General features: G+C 42.0%; 1 protein-coding gene and 1 non-coding gene across 3 annotated transcripts; one reads left to right on the forward strand and one right to left on the reverse strand.

The window, feature by feature from the left end:
• Window positions 1-2,365: 2,365 nt before the first annotated feature.
• LOC121159486 (SLA class II histocompatibility antigen, DQ haplotype D alpha chain-like) lies at window positions 2,366-9,976 on the reverse strand. Of its 2 annotated transcripts, none has more exons than XM_040984646.1 (5): window positions 9,829-9,976; window positions 4,266-4,514; window positions 3,220-3,501; window positions 2,804-2,978; window positions 2,366-2,657 (listed from the first exon to the last, which is right to left on the reverse strand). In XM_040984646.1, the coding sequence occupies exons 1-4, from the start codon at window positions 9,908-9,910 to the stop codon at window positions 2,824-2,826; spliced, it is 768 nt and encodes a 255-aa protein (XP_040840580.1). In that variant the 5' UTR covers window positions 9,911-9,976; the 3' UTR covers window positions 2,366-2,657; window positions 2,804-2,823. The 2 variants fall into 2 exon arrangements, with proteins under 2 accessions (XP_040840580.1, XP_040840581.1); XM_040984647.1 differs by having other exon boundaries at window positions 2,366-2,668.
• Window positions 9,977-19,094: 9,118 nt separating this feature from the next.
• Window positions 19,095-19,201, forward strand: LOC121159487. Its single transcript, XR_005884384.1, has one exon. It is a non-coding gene; the product is annotated as a U6 spliceosomal RNA (small nuclear RNA).
• The last annotated feature ends 3,117 nt before the right edge of the window (window positions 19,202-22,318 follow it).

Genomic DNA, 22,318 nt, shown 5'->3' on the forward strand with positions numbered 1-22,318 from the left:
TGAGTAATGTTATTTGGAGGTAAAAAATAATGCCATATATAATATTATAAATATTGCTATATTTGATTGCTGCGTTATATCTTAGTTTTGGCCATTCACAACCAATTTTGCTGTTTATTGTATTGACCAGCCAATTTTAGTTATTAATCATTTAGTAGCTATTTGTATTGTTAAAAGTGAAAATATTGACATTTAGTTGTAGCAACATTAATTTTTGACTTTACTCATTGTTTAATTATGAAAGTTGGAAAAAGAGTGGCTGGCTTGGTGACTCAACAGGCCAATTATCTACCTGCCAGCACCAGGATTCCATATCGGGACCAGTTCGTGTCCCAGCTGGTCTGCTTCCCATCCAGCTCCCTGCTTACTGCATGAGAACAGTGGAGGATGGCTCAGGGCTTTGGGACCCTGTCTCCAAGTGGGAGACCCCAAAGAGGCTCCTGACTCTTGGCTTCAGATCAGCTTAACTCTGATTACTGTGTCCATTTGAGGAGTAAACTAGCAAATGGAAAAAACTTTCTTTCTATATTTCCTTTTCTCTGTAAATCTGCCCTTCCAATAAAAATAAACACATCTTTAAAAAAAGAGAAAGGAGAGGAGCTGCTTATGATTTTATGTCACTTACATAATTAACTTTTATAGCTTGCTGGGGAGCTGTCATATCAAGGTCCCCACTTAGTAGTGGTCTGAGTTGAACCTACTGTTCCTTGAATCTTTTGCTGTCTTATCTGGTTAGCAGCCTTATTTCATGAAACCATTCCATATGTTTCTAATAAAACTATGAATGGCACATGAAATTTATATCTTTTCATGAAAGAGCTATATATTCATGAATAGCAAATAATTGACATTTAGAACTGTAAAGACTTTTAAAATTTATTTATTTTTGTTGGAAAGAAAGATTTACAGAAAGGAGAAAAGGAGAGAAAGATCTTCCATCCACTGGTTGTCCATCCCCAAGTGGTCACAGTGGCCAGAGCTGAGCTGATCTGAAGTCAGGAGCTTCTTTCGGGTCTCCCACGTGGGTACATGGTACCAAGGCTTTGGACTATCCTCTACTGCTTTCCCAGGCCACAAGCAGGGAGCTGGAAGGAAAGTAGAGCAGCTGGGACATGAATCAGTGCTCATATGGAGTCACCGTGCATGCAAAGTGAGGATTTAGTCATAGAGCCATTGCTCCAGGCCCAAGACTTTAGTTATTTTCTTTTTAAAAAAATATTTATTTATTTGAAAGGCATAATTACAGAGAGAAAAAGAGAGAGAGAGAGAGAGAGAGAGAGAGAGAGAGAGAGAGAGAGAGATCATTCATCCACTGGTTCATTCTCCAAATGGCTACAACTACTGGAGCTTGGCCGTTTAAAACCAGTATCCTGGAGTTTCATCTTCATCCCCCATGTGGGTATTGGGGCCCAAGCCTCCTGCCAAAGTATGAAAAAGACTATTGCTGCCTATTTTAATGTCAATAAAAGTGCTAAAAATAAAAAGAGCAGACAATGTTGCTTGGTAGGGTAATTGTATAGAGATTCTCATTAAATAATATAATTATCTTGCAGCACTGTGCCTGCTCAACCCCAGAAAATGTGCACACATGGGTCAATAGAGCCTCTGAGTTTTAGGAAGAAAGATCTCCATCAGCTGTGGCACCTGGAAGACACAACTGTGAGAGTGTGCCAGAGATTTAGAGGCTCCAGAGGGTGGAGTGCTGCTTTGCCATGGTACCAGGAGTAGGGAGGCAGTCCTGGAAGTATGAGGTCTGTGTGGCTGCTGATGCATTTTGTAGAGCCAGGTAATATTCTACTCTTATGTACATCGGCTGAATGTCCCTGAGGATAGCAGAACTATGACAGCTCTGGTAGTTAAGGCTCTAGGTCTCTTGGGGAAGAACACCACTTCAGCTCTGCCCTGAGGGGAAGATGCACCAGTGACTGGACTGGAAGGCTGAAGTGGCTCTGTGGTAGTTTGGTGCTTGAGTTTAGTGGCATCTCTGCTTAAAGATGTTACTCTATTGGGTACATGTAGTACAATGGATGCTCAGGTCTTTAGGTCACTGTGAGTGTGCCCTTTTGGGGGTGGTCATTGTGAGCAGATGGTTATTTGAGTACAAGTTTGGCCTAGTTGTCTCTTTCCTGGTTCACTACACAATCCATTCTGTTTCTGTATCTGATGCTTTCAGCTTCCATCAGACACCAAGCTATGGGACTTCCTGATCCTGATCTGTGACCTCCAAACTATGAGAATGAACCTTTTGTCCCCAAGAATTAAGCTTATCACAAATATTTCTGTTAAAGTAATGAAACTGCACCCATACATGTCCTTAACCACAGTCTTAGACTTGTGATGAAAGCCAGAAAAACATTCAACAAAATACCTCATAAAGGGATGTTTATTGTTTCTATGGAAACATTGGTTCAGAGTCACTTAGGGATCAAGGAGCTGGAAGGACTATCCTAGGGAATCTCACGTTAGGTAACGATTGAGTGAAGAAAACTGAGGAAAGAATTCCAAAAATGTGAACTCTGGGTAGGTGTAGCACTGTAAGTTCCACAGAAGAGATGAGAAGTGATTGGGGAGAGATGAAATACAGTGAATAGTGCTGGAAAATAGTGCTAGGCGATATAGCATATCCATTCTTCAGCTTTTGTAGATGGGCAATGTACCTGCAATAGGACAGACATGAGACTGATTGGTTCTAGGCACACCTGTGCCATCATCACATAATTTTCTAATTTCCTTATAATTTTACAACCATATTTGTGTCTACAACATCCCCAATGTTTGGCCTTTTTTGTGGCTGATTCCTTACCTTCCCTTCCAGTGTGTGATTCACAAGGGTCCTTGCTGCCTGGAAGCACCACCTATGCGCAGTCCTCGGATGATGAGGACAGTGCCCACCACGATACCCACGAGGCCCACGGCCAACCCCAGGGCGCAGACCACAGTCTCTGTCAGCTCTGACATTGGAGCTGGGATCTCAGGTTCTGTGTAAATGAAATTGCAGAGGTCAGAATATAGAGTATGGGTTTGTGTACACATGGATAGGAGTTCTGCAATGATTTAGAGCATCAGGCTTAGGAAGAAGAGCCAAATTTATTATTGGAAACCCTTAGAAAAGCACGGAAGGAAATGAGTTTTGGGCCATAGAAGTTATGAGTTAAAAGGCAGAATATTATGGACTTGACAGACAAGCAGGCATCAAAAAGGAGTGGAACTCACACCTACCCCAGTGTCTCAGAAGTGGCTTCTCCAGACCCCAGTGCTCCACTTTGCAGTCATAAATATCATCAGCAGTAGGGAGGAAGGTGAGGTAGCCCACTTTGAAGAAAGCATGATCACTCTTGGAGAGGAAGCTGGTCTCAGAAACACCTTCTGTGACTGAACGCCCGTTGACCAACCATGAGATGTTGATCACAGGAGGAAAGATGTTGTCCACGAGACAGATGAGGGTGTTGGGCTGCCCCAGCCTCACAGGGGACTTTGAAAATACAGTCACCTCTGGAATTTCTGTGGAGAGGAAACAGCGCTGGTCAGAGTTGTTGATAGCTCTGTCCTGCTCCATGGAGGAGGCTTTCACCAAAATTTCCTATAGGTGAAGAGCTCTTGCTTCCCTTTTGCTAGGGAAACACTGTCAACTATCAGGGCTCAAACATCATGCCCTTCTGCGGGACTGATTGTTAAGGTATAAGAACTAGGGGACCGGGCCCGGCGCGGTGGCGCAAGTGGTTAAGTCCTCGCCTTGCACGCCCGGGATCCCATATGGGCGCCGGTTCTAATCCCGGCAGCCCCGCTTCCCATCCAGCTCCCTGCCTGTGGCCTGGGAAGGCAGTTGAGGACAGCCCAAAGCTTTGGGACGCTGCACCCGCGTGGGAGACCCGGAAGAGGCTCCTGGCTTCGGATCGGCATAGTATTGGCCCGTTGCGGCTCACTTGGGGAGTGAATCATCGGATGGAAGATCTTCCTCTCTGTATCTCCTCTCTGTATATCCGCCTTTCCAATAAAAAAATAATAAAAATAAATCTTTAAAAAAAAAAAAAAAAGAACTAGGGGACCTCTTGAAGAACTCAAAGAATACATTATGGGAGAGGGAGCTTGATATTGTGTAAAATATGCGAATTTTGATATGAGAGAGGTTAGGATTTCAATAATAACTGAGTAATAAAGGAAATAGTTTTAAGTGAGGATGAGTGGGTATTTCTCCTTATAATACAAGAGAGAGACCTGGTATGAAGGGATACTTTCAATAATGGGAAGCAGGATGCTGCACTTACCATTGACAACAGCTGTAGAATTGGAACGTTTAATCAAGATGTCCAAGTTATGTGCTATTGTGGCTATGTTTCCCAGTGCACCCTGTGGGTCAAAACTTGTGAAGTGACTAAACACAGGAAGCCTCCAGACAGTCTCCTTCTTATTCAGGTCCACATAGAACTGCTCGTCTCCATCAAATTCGTGGGTGTACTGGCCAGAGGGACCATGAGTCTGGTAGACATTTACACCGTAGGCGGCAACATGGTCAGCTGATGATGAGTGAAAGTGAGCAGCAGGAAGGTGGGAAACAGAAAAACAAAAACTTTATTAAACCAAGTGACAACAAACTTACTTGCAAATATTACAGGTTTAATTGTTGGCAAAGTCTCTGGGCAAAATATCCAGTGCCTTCTTGAGCCTCCCTGCTGTGTTGGGTAGTTGTCTAGTATTGGGCATATTGTAAATTTGTGATAAACATTGTATTGGAAGGAAGAAATGAATTAATGATCATAATATTTAGCTTTCTTCTTGAAGAATCAAGACTTCCTGACTTTCATCAGTTAATAACACATTCACTATGACTTCTCTTCCCAGAACTGCCTCAAAGCTGATGATTTCTTTTTTAAAAAAAGATTTATTTGGGCCCAGTGCAGTAGCCTAGTGGCTAAAGTTCTTGCCTTGCATGTGCCAGGATCCCATAAGAGCAATGGTTCTGGGCCCGGCGCGGTGGCGAAAGTGGTTAAGTCCTCGCCTTGCACGCCCGGGATCCCATATGGGCGCCGGTTCTAATCCCGGCAGCCCCGCTTCCCTTCCAGCTCCCTGCCCGTGGCCTGGGAAGGCAGTCGAGGACGGCCCAAAGCTTTGGGACCCTGCACCCGCGTGGGAGACCCGGAAGAGGCTCCTGGCTTCGGATCGGCATAGCATCGGCCCGTTGCGCTCACTTGGGGAGTGAATCATCGGACGGAAGATCTTCCTCTCTATCTCTCCTCTCTGTATATCCGCCTTTCCAATAAAAAATAAATAATAAAAATAAATCTTTAAAAAAAAAAAAAAAAAAAAAAGAGCAATGGTTCTAATCCTGGCAGCCTAGCTTCCCATCCAGCTCCCTGCTTGCGGCCTGGGAAATCATTCAAGGATGGCCCAAAGACTTGGGACCCTGCACCCATGTGGGAGACCTTGAAGAGGCTCCTGGCTCCTGGCTTTGTCTCAGCTCAACTCTGTCTGTTGCGGCTGCTTGGGGAGTGAGTCATCAGATGGGAGATCTTCCTTTCTGTCTTTCTTCCTCTCTATATATCTGACTTTACAATAAAATTAAACAAATCTTAAAAAAAAAGATTTATTTATTTTTGGAAAATCAGATTTACAGAGGGAAGAAGAAACAGAAAGATCTTCCATTTGCTGGTTCATTCCCCAAATGGCTGCAGTGGCCAGAGCTGATCTGATCTGAAACTATGGGCCAGGAGCTTCTTTCAGGTCTCCAGTGCGGGTACAGCAGTGTCCCAAGGACACTGCCATAATTTTTCAACATAGACTTTCTTTCTTTCTTTCTTTCTTTCTTTCTTTCTTTCTTTCTTTCTTTCTTTCTTTCTTTCTTTCTTTCTTTCTTTCTTTCTTTCTTCCTTCCTTCCTTCCTTCCTTCCTTCCTTCCTTCCTTCCTTCCTTCCTTCCTTCTTTAAGTAGCAGGATATCAAGGGAAACTACTGGGAATTTATTCTTTTAAAAGATTAACCTAACTATTATAAGGTCTACAAAATAGCAAGAGCTTTAAAAAATATAAATAACAACACCATGCTCTTAAATTATATTTTGTTAACTACAGTGATCCTTTGAGGGGAGTAACTGATTCTCTGAAATAAAAAAAATGGAAACTTTAATAAGTTTCAGGTTTCTGTCCTTCACCATCCTTTTGTCTTTCCTTTTATGACTCAATATTTATTCTCAGTTGAAGGTTCAGTAAATGGAGGTTTTCTCCTTCAATGGACAGTGTGCATTTCTGAAGATGCCACAGCAGAATGGCACTGACGTAATCTGTCTCTACTTAAACACACCTAACTGGACATTTTCATCAGGACAGTTAGGAACATTTTACCATTCATCCTTCCTTCTTTATTTTCTGAATATCAACAAGTGGCAGACACAGCAGGAAGTGAGAAGGAGCACACCAAGCATGGTCTTTCCCATCACTGACTAACTGGAGAGTCAGGCAAGCGAAGGAACAGACAATACCCTCTGTGGTAAGGATATTGACAGCTGAATGGTTTCACACACTCCACCAGAATCTGCCAATCAAGTCAAACCCAAGGATCTGCTTTGAAATTTGAGATGAAGTTGCTTTTTAGGACTTTTGGGATCTCTCTTTTCCATCCTGAAGGTATTCCCTCACCAAACGTCTTAGCTAAGTTCTGTTAGCAACATGTCTTCGACCATATCACCTCCGACCCTTCCACCCAACGCCTGCTCTCCAAGTTTTCCTGTTCCTCTTCTGACTTACTCTCTGCTTTACCCAGCATTTTCACCTTTGTTGATCAGTTAATAAACTATCCAACAAAGCCTTTGCTCAGATAAAATGAATCTCAATTCCTTTTCAAATATGAACTTTGTCAATCATCTTTTCCTGTGGAATTTGTCCAAGGCTGCCAGGTGAGGGCATCACACTGCTAGGCCAATTAGAACCAAATCACTTTTTAACTCACTTTTCAGATTTAGCTGTGTTCACTGTGCTCAGTAATGGCACTTCTATTCTTTTTGTGCTGCATTTTATTTCCAGCACTAGTGTGTGCAATCTCTAGGGAGACGGTAGTACATCTTTTCATCTTTGAGTCCCCACAACTTAGTTCATTTTGTGCTCAAAAATGTATGCTGAGTCCTCAACAATGGCTGTTGAGGATCACAGAGATTTGGGGAAAGACTGGCAGGCACAGGGGAAGCACAACCATATTATATGATGACCATGGTTGAATTAAAACTTATGGACATAGGCACTGTTGCTTTCCCAGGACTCCTTCCTCTGTAACAACACTGAAAATTATGTTTTATGATTGTGCTGATATTACAGTAAGGCTGAGTTAACATTTAAAACATTTTCTGAGACTCTGTAACTCCATTTATCTTGTAATATAAAAATAGTTAAACATTTTCATATAACCCCTTGTATAATGGACTTGCAACATTGCGCCAACTCTGTCAAGAGGATAAATTGAATCTGATCAGGGTACTATGGTGTGATATTAAAGAGACAAAAGGTAAAACAAAGGAGCCAGATACTGTGGAGGAACATCTATTAGCAAACAGTCATAATCGGAGCAGGTACGGTTAATAATCTTGCTACAGATGAGAGTAATTTTCATTTCATTTCCCCTTTTAGCTACTTGATTTTTAAATATTTAAAAAAATCTGTTTTATGTTGTAAAAAAATGTATGACCTATTCATTTTATGTAAATTAATATAAGAATATCCCCCCTCCATTGTTTTTGTCTCTAACATGGCAGGGAGTGGACCCTGAAAAGAAAGGATTTTAAACATGGCATGGAGAGAGGTGTAAAGAGGTGGATACCAATGGCAGGGAAACCCAAAGGAATAAATAATGAACTTGTACTTGCCTATTTGCCTTTCACAGGGGTTAACTAGAGGAGGCAAAGAATAGTTTGCTTATGTTTATCTAAGATAATTTAATTTACCAAATTTTCAATCATGAAGTTCTTGTTTTTAAAATTTAAATGAAGACATTCACTTCTTTGCTAATGAAGGAATATAAAGTTGTATCTGTAATAGAACTAAGTAAAAATCAGTAAGTATGTCATTGCTGTGTTTCCAATATTTATAAACATCAGCATACGGTATATTTTGTCTGACAATTTGTGAGATGCCCCACATGGGGTAACTTAGGTTAAGAGGACCATATGGCAAAATAACTGTTTTAAGCTGGACTTTCTGCCTGCTGGGCTGCTTTATTCACCCCATGGGTGCCAGCTCCTGGTACTGTGTCCACACCTATGTTAAAGAAAAAGACATCTTATAGGCGATAGGGGGCTAATTTCCAGGATATACAAAGAACTTCAAAACAACCAAAAAACCAAAACAAACAAACCACTCAAGAAATGGGCACGGGAAATGGGCAAACATTTCACAAAGGAACAAGTCCAAATGGCAAACAAACATATGAAAAAATGTTCCAGCTCCCTAGCAATAAGGGAAATCCAAATTAAAACATCGATGAGGTACCACCTAACACCAGTAAGATTGGCCCACATAAACAAGAACACCAACGACGCTTGCTGGCGAGGATGCGGGGAAAAGGGAACCCTACTCCACTGCTGGTGGAGCTGCAAATTGGTACAGCCTTTATGGAAATCAGTCTGGAGAACACTCAAACAACTCAAAATCTGCATACCATATGACCCAGCAATAGCACTCCTAGGAATATATCCAAAACACCTGTTTTACGACAAACCAACATGCATCCCTATGTTCATAGCAGCACAATCAGTAATTGCAAAAACATGGAAGCAACCGAAATGCCCATCAGCAGAAGATTGGATAAGAAAGCTTTGGTTCATCTACTCCGTGGAATACTACTCAGCTATTAAAAAAAACAAAATGCAGTTCTTTGTGGCTAAATGGGCACAACTGGAAACTATAATGCTAAGGGAAATGAGTGAATCCCAAAAGATTAGATACCACATGTTTGCCTTGATTTAACCTGTAATTTTTTGTTTGGTTGTTTGTTATTTTTTGAACCTGTCATTGATACTGTCTCAACCCAGATGTTTCGAAGAATGGAACTTGCATTATTTTTAACATATTGTCTACCCATTACTATGTCAATTAATTCCATAATGTTGTATATTGATACTGAGGCCTTGTTGGGGCTTTTAACTGACCGGATCTTTACTCTGTTAGACCTCTCTTCAGACCATAGAAGGTCTCCCCAAGAGGCCACTGAACTTATCTGGACAATAAGACGCTGAACTTTATGCTAGGCATGTGTTTGCAAGCAATGAATCTCAACTGAACTTGAACTATGGTTATGCAACAAGGTGGAGGAATCCACCATGGGGGGAGGGGTATGGGAGGGGTGGGGGGAATCCCCAGCGCCTATAAAACTGTACTACATAATACAATGTAAGCAACAATAAAAAAAAAAAAAAAAAAAAAAAAAAAGAAAAAGACATCTTACTGGATAGGTGTATGGTATACCCAATTCATTAACTGTTGACCCCAAAATATATTGCAGGAGACACGTAAAAAGCATCTAAGATTGTGCAGAGAAATTTGGGAATAATAGCTCACAAATATTTAATAATGAAATGTAGTCCACTGTGGAAATGCCCTGGTCTTTGAGGCAGCCATGATTGAATGTCACGGAGACTACATTCACTGGACCTAGTTTAAATGGAATAAAGTCCTTGGTGAACAGCATAGGTAACAAAGACACAGGGTTCAGGCTCTGGTTTCTTGAAGGAGGAATAGTTATAATTTTAAAATCTCTTTATATGGAGAAGGCCTTTGGGAACTCTCTACTATTTTAGCCAGCATCTGTCTCTTTTTCCAACTCTAGAGACAGCCCTCCACCATGCACTCACCTTCAATGTCTTCAGCTCTGCCCAGGATCATCATGGCCATCAGGGCAAGAGCCCCTAGGATCCACGCTTTGTTGGGAATCATCCTCTTCTCAAGGTGGTCCTGGTAGTCGCTGCTCTGAGTTGCAGAGAAGTTGAGGACTGAGCCCAGTAATCTAAAGACAACCCAAGTCAAATGCTGTCAGGTCAGGATTTGGCCAATCAGAAAAATTCCCTGTGATGACAACTCAGTTGCCAATGGCAGAGCTTGTTTCAAGAGGCCTAGAGAGAGAAAGGGAAGTCCCCTGGTTCTGATGCAGCCTCCAGAACGCACTCAGTGCACTCAGGTGAATTCTCTGAGTGGAGGGAGGACACTGTACAGAATTTTCACTCATGTGTGTATGTCTGCTAATTGCAAGAAGGATGAAGAGTTTTGGACTCTCATGGGAACATGAGGTCATCAATATTGTCCTTCAGGATTTCCTGAATTACAGTTTCCAGAAATTCTTCCCTGAGTTGATACCCATCCAGGGTATTCCTTACTCTACTCCTCCCCTCTCCTCCCTTCCCCTCCCCTCCCCTCCCCTCCTCTCTTCTCCCCTTCCCTCCCCTCTCCTCCCCTCCCTTCCCCTCCCCTCCCCTCCCCTCCCCTTCACTCCCCTCCCCTCCACTCCCCTCCGTCCCCTCTCCTCTCCTCTCTCTTTCCTCATTTTGAATATGAGTACCTGCCTTTGGTTGCATTCTTGCAGTGCTTACAGAATTCTCTAGATTTTAATTGGCCCACCCACCCAGGTGATCTCTGCTGGAAGTAGCCTTTTATGTTCCTACAAATGCAGTTGGCTAAGTTCTTCTCAAGTTCTGAAGCTTCACAGGTTTTTTGTTGGGGCAGTAAAACAGGTAACAATGTCAGGAGATACAGCCTTCAGTAATACAGGTTTCTTTCCTGCCTTGATTAATCTTTATACTTGGTGCTTTGATGTCATGATTTTTACCATCTTACAGTAGTTAAAAATATTTTATGAAAATAACACAGTCCAGAATATCAAAGTGACAATAACACAGGATTTTAAAAAATATTATATTTATTAATAATTTTATGATACAATTCCATAGGCTCTAGGATTTCCTTTATCTCCCTCCCCAACTTCCTTCCCCCCGCACTGATTTCCCCTAAATTATTATAATAGTATAGTCCTTCATAAGCAGTTGTAAGTCCATCATCTGCTATTTAAGTGCATCCTTGTTAGTTATTTAAAACAGTTTGAGTTCTAGTTCTAGGTCATAAGATATTACGATATTTTACGCGCAGCTAATTCCCGCAACCTGGTTCTTTACCGTGAGCTGAAAACACCAGATGCAACGACATATCTTGGGAAGTTTATTCCAGCGGGGCAGGTACAGGGGAAGGGGAAGAGGAGGGAGGGGGAGGGAGGCCAGAAGGAGGAGAGAGGGGAAGAGCAAGGAAGAGGAACCAAGAAGAGAGAGAGAGAGAGAGATAGAGAGAGAGAACCGCACCTGGGGGCCTTTTTTGTCTGCCAGGTGTGGGGGGCAGGGATTCGGAGGGATTGAGGTCAAGGCCCCAGGGATTGAGGTCCTATGCCTGCAGGTGAATGCCTGGGGATGATTGGTGAGTAGGCAGGTTTGGGGAAGGGACTGGGAGATTGGGGGTGGGATTCTCAGGTGGAATGCCAGGTTACATCTGATTGGTAGATGGCTGGACTGGCACGAATTCCGTGAGCTGTGAGGAAGAAATGGCGCAGGGTCCAGGGTGGGATATTGGAATAAGTCCTTACATTCCTGACATTACAGGAAGAGACAATGACAGAGTCCAGTATCCTGTTGATAAGACAAGATTTATTTATTTTTTTATTAATAAATTTTATTTTGACATTCTTTACATAGTTATTTAGGGTAAGAAGGTTCAAGGGCTACAGGAAAGTGGATAATACTAGTATGTTTTCCATATTGTTACCTTCATGTTTAAAAGGGGGGTATTAAGGGAGAAGGCCCACCCAATTTCCCACCCTCCCCAGGTCCCGGATGTAGGGCATGCTCTGAGGTTCTTGCTCAAGTGGTTTTGATATTGCCACAGTTATGAATCACTGTCAATCTTGCCACTCCAAGCACTATGAGATCTTTGAAAAATCCACTGATTGACATAGTCCATCATAGCTGAGATGGTTGGTTGACCTGTTCTGTCTTCTCTCTTTTCTTCGTTAGGGTTCTGAGTCCAGCATTTAGATTAGGAAGATCTCCAAAGAAACTTCTTGTATGTGCTAACAAGTACAGGGCCTGGCACCGTCCATCGCTCCAATCAGCTGGTGGTTGCAATTGCTGGGTTGGTTCTGTTTTCACTCCCGACTTCCACTGGAACCAATGGGTGTTGCAGTCCAGCCTGGTTCTGCCCCGCACATACTTGGCCCTCACATAAACCAGTGGGAGCTGCAGCCTAGGTTGGAGCGACCCACAATAACCCCCACCAGGCCCGCCCCCTACCCTGGTTTGCCAGTAAGTGTAGCAGTAATCCAGTCTGTCTCACACCCCATTCCACCCCAGCAGCTGTCTTAGTTTTATGTCCTCCTGTGGGAGTGGTGACCCAAGAGGGATGAGCCCACTATTTCCCTCCCAGGCCTCTCCCACTCCCAGATTCCAGTTGATGCTGCCCAAACAAACCTTGCCCACTTTAATTTTGTTTGCACCAGTAGGAATAATCCGCCGAGCCCGGCTTTTCCCTGATCTAGTCCACATGAGGCGCACAGGTGTGGTAGCTCTGCCTAGTCTGGTCTGCCCCCGTCCCAGCCCATGCTCTCCTGCGGAAGTAGCTGTCCTGCAAAGGAACCCTCCCTTATTCCCCTGCTGGCTCTGCCCACTTCCTTTCTTGTTCTCAGGCTGGTTGGACGCTGCGGTCCCTTCCGGTACAGGCAACCTCACCTCGGCATTCCATATTGTGCACTAGTCTTTGTTGCGACCGAACCTGGGTCGACCCACACTGGTGCCTGGATTTGCCAGTGGATGACGTGGACAGATTCAGCCTGGTCTTGCCCCCACGTCTACCAATTGTATGCCAGTGGGTAGCTTTCCATGGCCTTTTCTGGGCTGTTTCCTATCATGTTTCTTGCGCTGACCTACCGGGTCTGTGTCCTGCCAGAGGAGTTGCCCAGGCTCCTCCATCAGAACCTCTCCCAATGCCAGGTTTCACGCTTACCAGTGGGTCCATGAGCCAACCCTACTCAGTCCACCTTCTGTCATAGCAGGAACTGTGGCTTTTCCTGACTGGCCTTCCACCCAATCTGGTTCTTGCTGTTGGATGTTCCAGCCCAGCCATGGTTTGTCCATACCCACTCACAGCTCACACATGGCTCAGTAGGGGTTTGAGACCCTGCCTAGTCCATCGCACATCTACCCTGGTCCTCCAGAACACCAGGGGGAGTCGGGGTCCGGCCCAGTTCGGTGCATCCAATCCCAGTCCACACTTGTGCCAAGGGAGACTACAACTGTTTCCAGATCAGAACGCAGCCCCCCTTCCAGGCCACGCGCCTCTTGGTGGGAACCTCAACCCAGCTAGGGTTGTCCCCTTTGCTCCCCAACCGGGTCTGTTCCCAGCCATAGATCACATGCCTGCCAATGGATGCTCTAACTCAGCTTGGCACAGCCCCTCCCCTGTCCCGAACTCTGCCTTAGACACTGTGGCTTAGCGTCCCAGACTCCCACAGACCAGCAGGTACAAGAGCCTAGCTTGGCATGACCTCTGCTCCCTCCTGGTTTCTAATTTTACTTGTGGGCTAAGGTTTGCTCAGTCGTGCCTAATCTACTCTGTTCCATTACCAGTTGACACATTGGCCAGCTGTTGGAGCTACTTTTGCAGGACAAGCCCCAAGCCATAGCTTCTGCATGACTGGTATTTGGTGCTCAGCATTATTAGTGATTACAAGTTTTGCTAAGGAAGAGTTACTGCCTGTTTCAGGTCCAAGAAGCACAACGGGTTCAACCTGGAGCTAATTAAGCAGCGACTCAAAGAACCAAATCCCCAGAGCTCCCCGGCCGGGTGGCCGGCAGGCAGAGCCTGGCACCAGTGGCGCACTGGCTGCCTGGGAACGGCTCACCATGTGCCCATGGCGGCCGTCCGGGATCCAGGCATGAGACGCCCCGTCCTGAGACCCACCCGATAAGACAAGATTTATAATAAACAATTTCTCAATACTGACCTTGATTTGATTAATTGAGTCATTTGGTAAAGTGGGGTGAAACTATAACATAATACCTAATATCATGAAGTTATAAAAAAGTTCAATTTATAAAGTTTTATTGCAAGGGCACTATAAGTAGACAAAAATTAAAAGATGACTTTTGGTACATGCAATTTTTGAAGTGCATACTTAGTTTTTTAACAATATGCATTTCCATGAACTTTTCTTTTTAAAAAGATTTATTTATTCTACTTAAAATCAGAGTTACAGAGAGAGCAGGAATCACACACAGATGAGAGAGGAGTTAGACTGGGTAGTAGGCAGTTAGGGTATTCTGGGTACCCAAGTCATTTTCTCAAATATAAAATCCCCCACCATGTCTTAGATTCACCAGAGCACTTTTCTTCCAAGGGACAGGGGTGCTATTGGCATATCAATTCCCCACCTGAAGTATTGGCCATCACCTCTGGCCATTGTGGGAGGGCCTCAGGCTGATCTCTTTATCATTGGAAGGAGAACAGGAAGAAGTGATACATATCTACCTAAGGCCTGGAATGTCCTATGTCTGGCACCTCTGTGGCCTTTTGTCCCAAGGCCAGGTACCATGGAAACCAGGAATTTTCTTTGTTCATGGAGAAACATCTTTGAGGGAAACCTTTAAAAGGTGCATTCCCCACCTTTAATACGGGTTCTTTTCTTCCTGCCACTATGGCAGAGGACTAGAGTTCGGCTTCTTTTCCTCCTGCCATTATGGCAGGGGGTAAGGGTCCTTTCTATCTCAAAACCCCCTCCCGTTGCTAGGATGGGAGTTTCTCCTCTCAGCTTTTCTAATAAATCTTGCTTTAAAACTAAACTGTGTCCATGCGAAAATTCTTCTTTCCTGCGAGACAAGAATTGAGGTTGCTGCCATACTCAGAGTCAAAAATCCTGCAACACAGAGAAAGAGAGAGAAGGAGATTTTTTTTTTATTTTTAAATATTTATTTATTTTTATTGGAAAGGCAGATTTATAGAGAGAAGGGGATATGGAGAGAGAAAAAGATCTGTCCACTGGTTCACTTACCAAGTGGCTGCAATGGCCATAGTTAAACCGATCCAAAGCCAGGAGTCAGGAGCTTCTCTGGGTCTCCCACGCGGGTGCAGGGTTCCAAAGCTTTGGACCATCCTTGAATGATTTCCCAGGCCACAAGCAGGGAGCTGGATGGGAAGCTGGGCTGCCAGGATTAGAATTGGTGCCATACGGGGTCCTGGCACGTGCAAATTGAGCATCTAGCCACTGAGCCATCGCACTGGGACTGAGAGATATTTTTCATCCACTGGTTCACTTTCCAGGTGGCCATAACAGCCAGAGCTATGAGCCAGAAACTTCTTCTGGGTCTCCCAGGTGGGTGCAGGAGCTTGCGGTCTTGAGCCATCCTCTGGTGTTTTCCCAGGCCATTAACAGGGAGCTAGGTTGGTAGTGGAGTTGTGGGGACTAGAACTGGTGTCCCTTTGAAATGTTGGTATGGCAGGTGGGGGATTAGCTTGCTATGCCACTGTCCCATTCCATGACCTTTTTACATACACTTTACATAATCTAGTGCCTGACACATAAAAATATTTTCAAGTGGTGGATACCGCATAATGACAAGCACACAAAATAATAACTACAAAAATAACATTATGCCTAGGCCAGGGACAGATGTAACCACATCCACACATCCATTGAATCTTCTCCCTGAGCCACTGTGTGTAAGAGTTTGATAGCAGCACTATAAAGGTGGGCTAAGGAATTTTGAGCTTCTTTTACAATTTATCAAACATGTCCTCCAGCTATGTTTTCTGTCCAAGTGTTAGAGAAATGTATTTCACTCAGTTCCTATCTGTCATTTTCTCTTTACTTTATTCCTGCGCAGCTTTCTTGAAGGAAAATGGACTGAAGAACTATTGATATAGACAATTACTATGATTTGTTCTCAATTGTTTTTAGAATTTTAGAAAAGATTTGTTTATTGTCATTTTAAAGATTTATTTATTTATTTTTTTCTCATTGGAAAGGCGGATATACAGAGAGGAGAATCTTCCGTCCGATGATTCACTCCCCAAGTGAGCGCAACGGGCCAATACTATGCCGATCCGAAGCCAGGAGCCTCTTCCGGGTCTCCCACGCGGGTGCAGTGTCCCAAAGCTTTGGGCCATCCTCGACTGCTTTCCCAGGCCACAGGCAGGGAGCTGGAAGGGAAGCGGGGCTGCTGGGATTAGAACCGGCGCCCATATAGGATCCCGGGCGTGCAAGGTGAGGACTTTAACCACTTGCGCCACCGCTCCGGGCCCCTGTTTATTGTCATTTGAAAGGCAGTGTCACAGACAGAAAGTGAGACAGCGAGAAATAGAAATTTTCCATCCGCTGCTTCACTTCCCAAATTGCCACAATTGCTAGAGCCGAGCCCATCTGAAGCCAGGAGCCAGGGGCTTCTTCTCTATTCTCCCACGTGGATGCAGGGACCCAATCACTTGAGGCATGCTTCCCTAATTTCCCAAGCCATAAGCAGGGCCCTGGATAGGAAGTGTGGCAGCAAGGACATGAATCAGCACCTGTATGGGATGCTGGTGCCACAGGCCTAAATCCAGCCTACTATGCCATGATTCTGACCCCATTTTTTTTTTTTTATAACAAATTTTACGGATGAAAATATAAGAACCTAGATAATTACAGTCATTTTTATAGCTGTCAAACATGTTTGTTATTTTCATGCAAGGCCCTGTGTGCTGATATTCAGTCAGATGGTCTTTACAATTACTGTCTGTAAAGAATGTGACCTTGCAAAGCTAAAAATTATCTTTTTCATTTAACATCACTTCCATTAATTCTTTGTTCCCAACAATTCCTATGTGTATGGACTAGTTACTTTAGATGACTCTTAATAAACTGCACAGCAAAAATAACAATGAAGCAAAAAACTCTCTACTAAATTTAACTGAAAAACATTTAAAACTACATATATTACAGGTCTACTTTTAGCCATACAGCTCAAAATTGCTCTTTAGTTAGACTGAGTAGCTTGTTTTGTAAAGACTTTGTGTTAGGATTAAAATATGTAACCAATAACTGCTAATTGGGGTGAATTTAAGTTCTTAATTCACCTGAATCAGGTTGTGGAACTGACTGCCTGGAGACAAAGGAGGCTCTTCATGCCCCATGCTGATTGGCTGCTTCACAGGAAATACTGTGAAACTTTGGGATGGAAACTTTTGCCTAACATTACTCAGTAAAATAAATAAAAAGAATGTTAGATTAAATTGAGACTTTAAGTACAATCGTTGCTTTAAACCACATATTCTAACCAAATGCCAGCACATATATTTAATGCATTTTAGTGAGAAATTTCTAAGTTGTCATTTAATAGGAACTTAAACAATACAAAAGATTTTGCAACCAGCATTCTAATGTTTTTTTTTTTTAATTTATTTTATTTTTATTGGAAAGGTGGATATACAGAGAGGAGAGACAGAGAGGAAGATCTTCCGTCAGATAATTCACTCCCCAAGTGAGTGCAACAGCCGATGCTGTGCCAATCTGAAGCCAGGAGCCTCTTCCGGGTCTCCCACGCGGGTGCAGGTTCCCAAAGCTTTGGGCCGTCCTCGACTGCTTTCCCGGGCCACAGGCAGGGAGCTGGATGGGAAGCGGGGCTGCCGGGATTAGAACCGGCGTCCATATGGGATCTCAGGTGTTCAAGGCAAGGACCTTAACCACTTGTGCCACCGCGCCGGGCCTTCCAATGTTTTAATAACAGACAATGCTAACAGAAGTTGAGCGGTAGTTATTCTTGGTGAAGTTATTTCTCTAAAACTATTACATTGGAAAGAAAATGTTGTCAGGGATTATGTTGCACCTGTGAGTGGTAGGTCATAGAGCTGGAGTAATGAAGGAAAAGCAGAGAGAGCAGGGGACACACCCTTATTGAGTCATCATTAACTGTTATCTTCGAGATGCGGGGATTTTGGAATCCATGAGTTTCTTCATTAGGAATGTACAGTATAATGCTTGATATGGTAAGAATATCATATCAAATAAACTTGAATCAATATAAAGCAATGAAGGAAATGAAATGAATAAATTAAACCAAATAGATAAATTGTTTTTGTTTTTAAAAATTGCCGTAAAACAAAGTTTCCCAGCTTCTCAGCTATTGACATTTTGAGTCCGATAGTGCTTTCTTTGTAGGAAATTATGTATTATACAATATTTAGTCACCAACTGTCATCTATCAATAGGTGCCAGGATCTTATATTCTAGTCATGACAAAGAAAAAGAACTGCAGACATTGTCAAATATAATTTCAGAAGAAAAGAGCTTTCATTTGACAATCAAGTTAATAGATTGTAAATAAAAATATTATCCATTTTATATGTTTATATATGAAAAAGTAAAATATGACAGCTTCACAAAAGTAGAGAAATTTGAAGTATGTTTAAAATTTGAAATGTATTTTAATACTCTAAAGTCCTTCCATTGTAATTGAAAGTTATACATACATACGCCAACATTTACACATTCACACATGTACTTCAAAAAGTTCTTGGAAATGGAATTAAAAGATGTATTTTGATGCAAAAAAATGAAATCCATGAATAATTTTTTATAATAGATATTTTCTACGGACTTCACTAAGATCCCCTGATAAAATTTTGAAGCAACAAAACAGCCACAAGAAGCTGGGAAATTTTTTTAAAGATGTATTTATATTGATTTTTTAAAGGCATAAAGAAAGATAGAGAGAAAAAGAGAGAGGGAATATTCCAATCTTCCATCTACTTGTTTACTCCCCAGATATCTGCAACAGCAGGGGTGCTGTGCCAGTTGAAGTCAGGAACCTGGAACTCAGTCCTGGTCTTATACCTAGTGGTAGGTTACCAAACACTTTAAGCTCCCCTCTGCTGCCTCCCAAAGTGTCCACTAGCAGGAAGCTGGAATTCATATCAATCTGGACTTGAATGAATTCAGGCACTCTGATATAAGATGTGCATGCTCCAAGTGGCAAACACTTGACCCAGAATAGAATTTCAAAATCCCCCAAATTCAATGCAATTATTTAAAGACATCTGTCAAAAATAATCTGATATTGTGCTCGCTTTGGCAGCACATATACTAAGTTTGGAAAGATACAGAGAAGATTAGCATGGCTCCTGTGCAAGGATGACACGCAAATTCGTGAAGTGTTCTATAATTTAAAAAAATCTGATATTAATACTAGTATCAAAAATAATTGTATAAGCCATCATTAAATGATAGATATAATCAAAATGAATATAAGTGGCCCAATTTGAATATAATCTATAAACAAATAATGTACTTCAAATAGAAAGGCATATCTACATAAAAAGTAAAAGTAGGGGATATATGTACTATAAAAACATAATCAAAAGGAAGATAGAATAAACAATAATACTGAACAAATAGGTGTCAGAACAGGAAATATTGCCAGGGATAAAGAGGAATATCACTTAATTATAAAGGAGTTATTTATCTGGAAAGATAAAATTATCATAAGTGTTATGTACTTGACAGCAGAGCTTCGAAGTGTTAGACAAAACTGATGGAAATTGAAGGAAAAATAGAAAAAAATCCAAAGTTATAGTTGAAAGAAATCATAGCCATTTCTTAGTACTTGATTGAAAACTTGAAAACAAATCAATGAAGACTTTAGATAACTAAGCAGCGCTATCAACTTTTTTTTTCCACCCAACAATAGCAAAATACATTTTTTTGCAATACATGTAGAATATTCTAATAAATGCAAAAGATTTGAAATACAAAATGCATAGTTTTCTGGGCCATAGGTAATTAACATAGCAATCAATAGAAGAAAATGGGGAAAATATGGGTGGAAATAGTTAGAACTTTAAAACAAAGACGTAGAAATAATCCACTCTTCAAAGTAAAAATTATTAGGATGATCAAAAAATATTTGAATTGAAAGAAAACTAAAAGCTAGCACACCCAAATTTGTGCAATATGGATGCATATCCAAGTTAGCTAAAATAAGGAGGCAGTGCACTGGCCTCTGTCACAGAGAAGAACCAGAACAAGAAAGGATGTATTTGTTTCCAGGGGATCCACTGAGGGAAAACTGTAGTAAAGATATGGCAGGAACTGGAGGCAGCAGACACCCTGGAAGCCAGGAGAGAGAGAAAGGAGCAAAGCATACTGTAGCTCCTACACTGGCCAGGGAGATGCAATCCTGCTGGAAGAAGTCACATGGAAATCTCCACTTCTGCCATCCATGCAGACCAGCAGCTAAAACTGCAGAATTCCACAGTAGTCATTGACTTAAAAATTGGGGTCTGAACAACCACTTTGCCCCAACAAAGGAAAGCCATTAATACCCCCTCTACTTCCAAAATCTGACACCTTATCTGCTATGCTATTATCTGACACCTTATCTGCTATGCTATTAGTTCTGTCTTAGAGAATAGCAAGTAGCTCCAAAGCAGAAACCAGGACACTTCACAGGCAGAGAGCAGACCTCTGTGCATTGTGATGCTGTGAGATTGCTGGGTCCAGGACCCAGAGTCAAACTTGGGTGCAGATATAGAGAAATTTCCTTTGCTTCTTGATACTTGGCACCAGTTGCAGGAGATACTCAATCCCAGAGATTCACACCTGAAGAAATTCCCTTAGCACATGTGCTGAGTGGCAAAGGTACAAGCCCCAGCATCACTCTTGAAAGGCCCATGGGAGCTGGGGCAGTATCCTAGGTGTCATGTAGCTCTGGGACTGGCTGGCTGAATGTCCTGTGGTTCCTGGAGTAATTTGCACTCACTGTTGGGAACGGAGGGCCTTATCTGCATCTCGCCATTTCAGGTTACCAGGACTAAACAAGATTATATAGAAACCTAAACAGATTCATAACAAGTAATGAGATGGCAACAGTAATTAAAAGTGTTCCATTAGGGCTGGCAGGGTGGCATATTATACGAATCCTCTACCTGCAGTGCTGATATCCCACATGGATGCTAGTTCCAGTTCTGACTGCTCCACTTCTTATCCACCTCTCTGCTTGGGTGCTGAGAAAGCAGAGGAGGATTCCTCAAGTCTTTGGGTCTCTGAACCCATGTGAGAGATCCAGAAGAAACTCCTGGTTCCTTGCTTTGGATTTACTCAGTTCTGGCTGTTGTGTTCATTTGGGGAGTGAACCAGTGTGGAAGACCTCTCTGTGTTTCTCTCTGTAAATTTGTCTTTCAAATAAAAATAAATAAATCTTTAAAAAAAACGTTAATTAAGAAAAGTCTAGGATTTGACAGATTTTCAATGGAATAAAAAAACATTGAAAGAGGAACTAACTCAAAGTAATTATCAAGCCATTTGAAAATATTGAAAATGGTGAAACTCTGCAAACCTGTTTTTTCTAAAGCCAGCATTGCTCAGATACAAAAACCAAACAGGATGTACAAAAAGATAACTGCAGACCTATATCCTGGTTGAATATAGATATAAAAATTATTTTAAAAATGTTAGCAATTGAATTCAACATTATATCAAATAGACATACATTGCAAACGAGTGAGATATTCCAGGGATGCAAGGATAGGTCAACATTCAGTAAATGTGAAAAACTGAACCAACAGAATAAAGAACATTATTTATATCATTATGCCAATAGTTGTAGAAAAATCACTTAGTAAGATTAAAAAACAATTCATGAAAAAAATCCTCAATAAATTAAGTATAGATGGAAAATATCTCAAGATAAATCTTGTCAGTGGTAAATCCCATGGCCAATAACATCTTAAACAAGGTACAAAAAAGCACATCCCTTTACATCTGGAACAAAACAAGGATGTTTGCTCTTGTGCAGGGTGGTATTGGAATTATTACTAAGAACAATCAAGAAAGAGAAAGAAAAGAATCAAAATTATAACTGAGGAAATTTAAATATCCATGTTTGCAGACCACATGATTTCATAGATGGAAAATCCTAAACACCAGAAAAGCTGCTAGAAATGATAAACCAACTCAGCAATGTAGAATACAGAGTCAATGCATAAGAAATAGTGAAATTTTTATACACAATATTAATCTTGGATAAAAGGAAAATGCAAAATTTCAATCATTATTGCTAACAAATGGAATATACTTAAATGAAGAAATAAAAGCTCTCTACAATAAAAAGGATAAGCCATTGATAAAAGAAATCAAGCAAGTGGGAAGGCCTCTTTAGTAAATGTTGTTGGGACAACTGGCTGATAGCCTGTAGAAACAAAAAAATAGACCCACATCTATCACCATACACTAAGATCCAATCTACATGGATAAAAGACCTAAACCTACATCCAGAAACCTTCAAA

Source organism: Ochotona curzoniae, unplaced genomic scaffold, assembly GCF_017591425.1.
Source record: "Ochotona curzoniae isolate NIBS_2020 unplaced genomic scaffold, NIBS_Ocur_1.0 contig_4293, whole genome shotgun sequence".
Taxonomy (NCBI): domain Eukaryota; kingdom Metazoa; phylum Chordata; class Mammalia; order Lagomorpha; family Ochotonidae; genus Ochotona; species Ochotona curzoniae.

Excerpts from the sequence above, each read along its gene's own strand:
- LOC121159486 (XM_040984646.1), bottom strand. The coding sequence starts at position 9,910 with ATGATTCCCAACAAAGCGTGGATCCTAGGGGCTCTTGCCCTGATGGCC. Across the intron at positions 4,515-9,828 it reads CAGAGCTGAAGACATTGAAG|CTGACCATGTTGCCGCCTAC; the intron begins GTGAGTGCATGG and ends ACTCATCATCAG. Across the intron at positions 3,502-4,265 it reads TTCTACAGCTGTTGTCAATG|AAATTCCAGAGGTGACTGTA; the intron begins GTAAGTGCAGCA and ends TCCTCTCCACAG.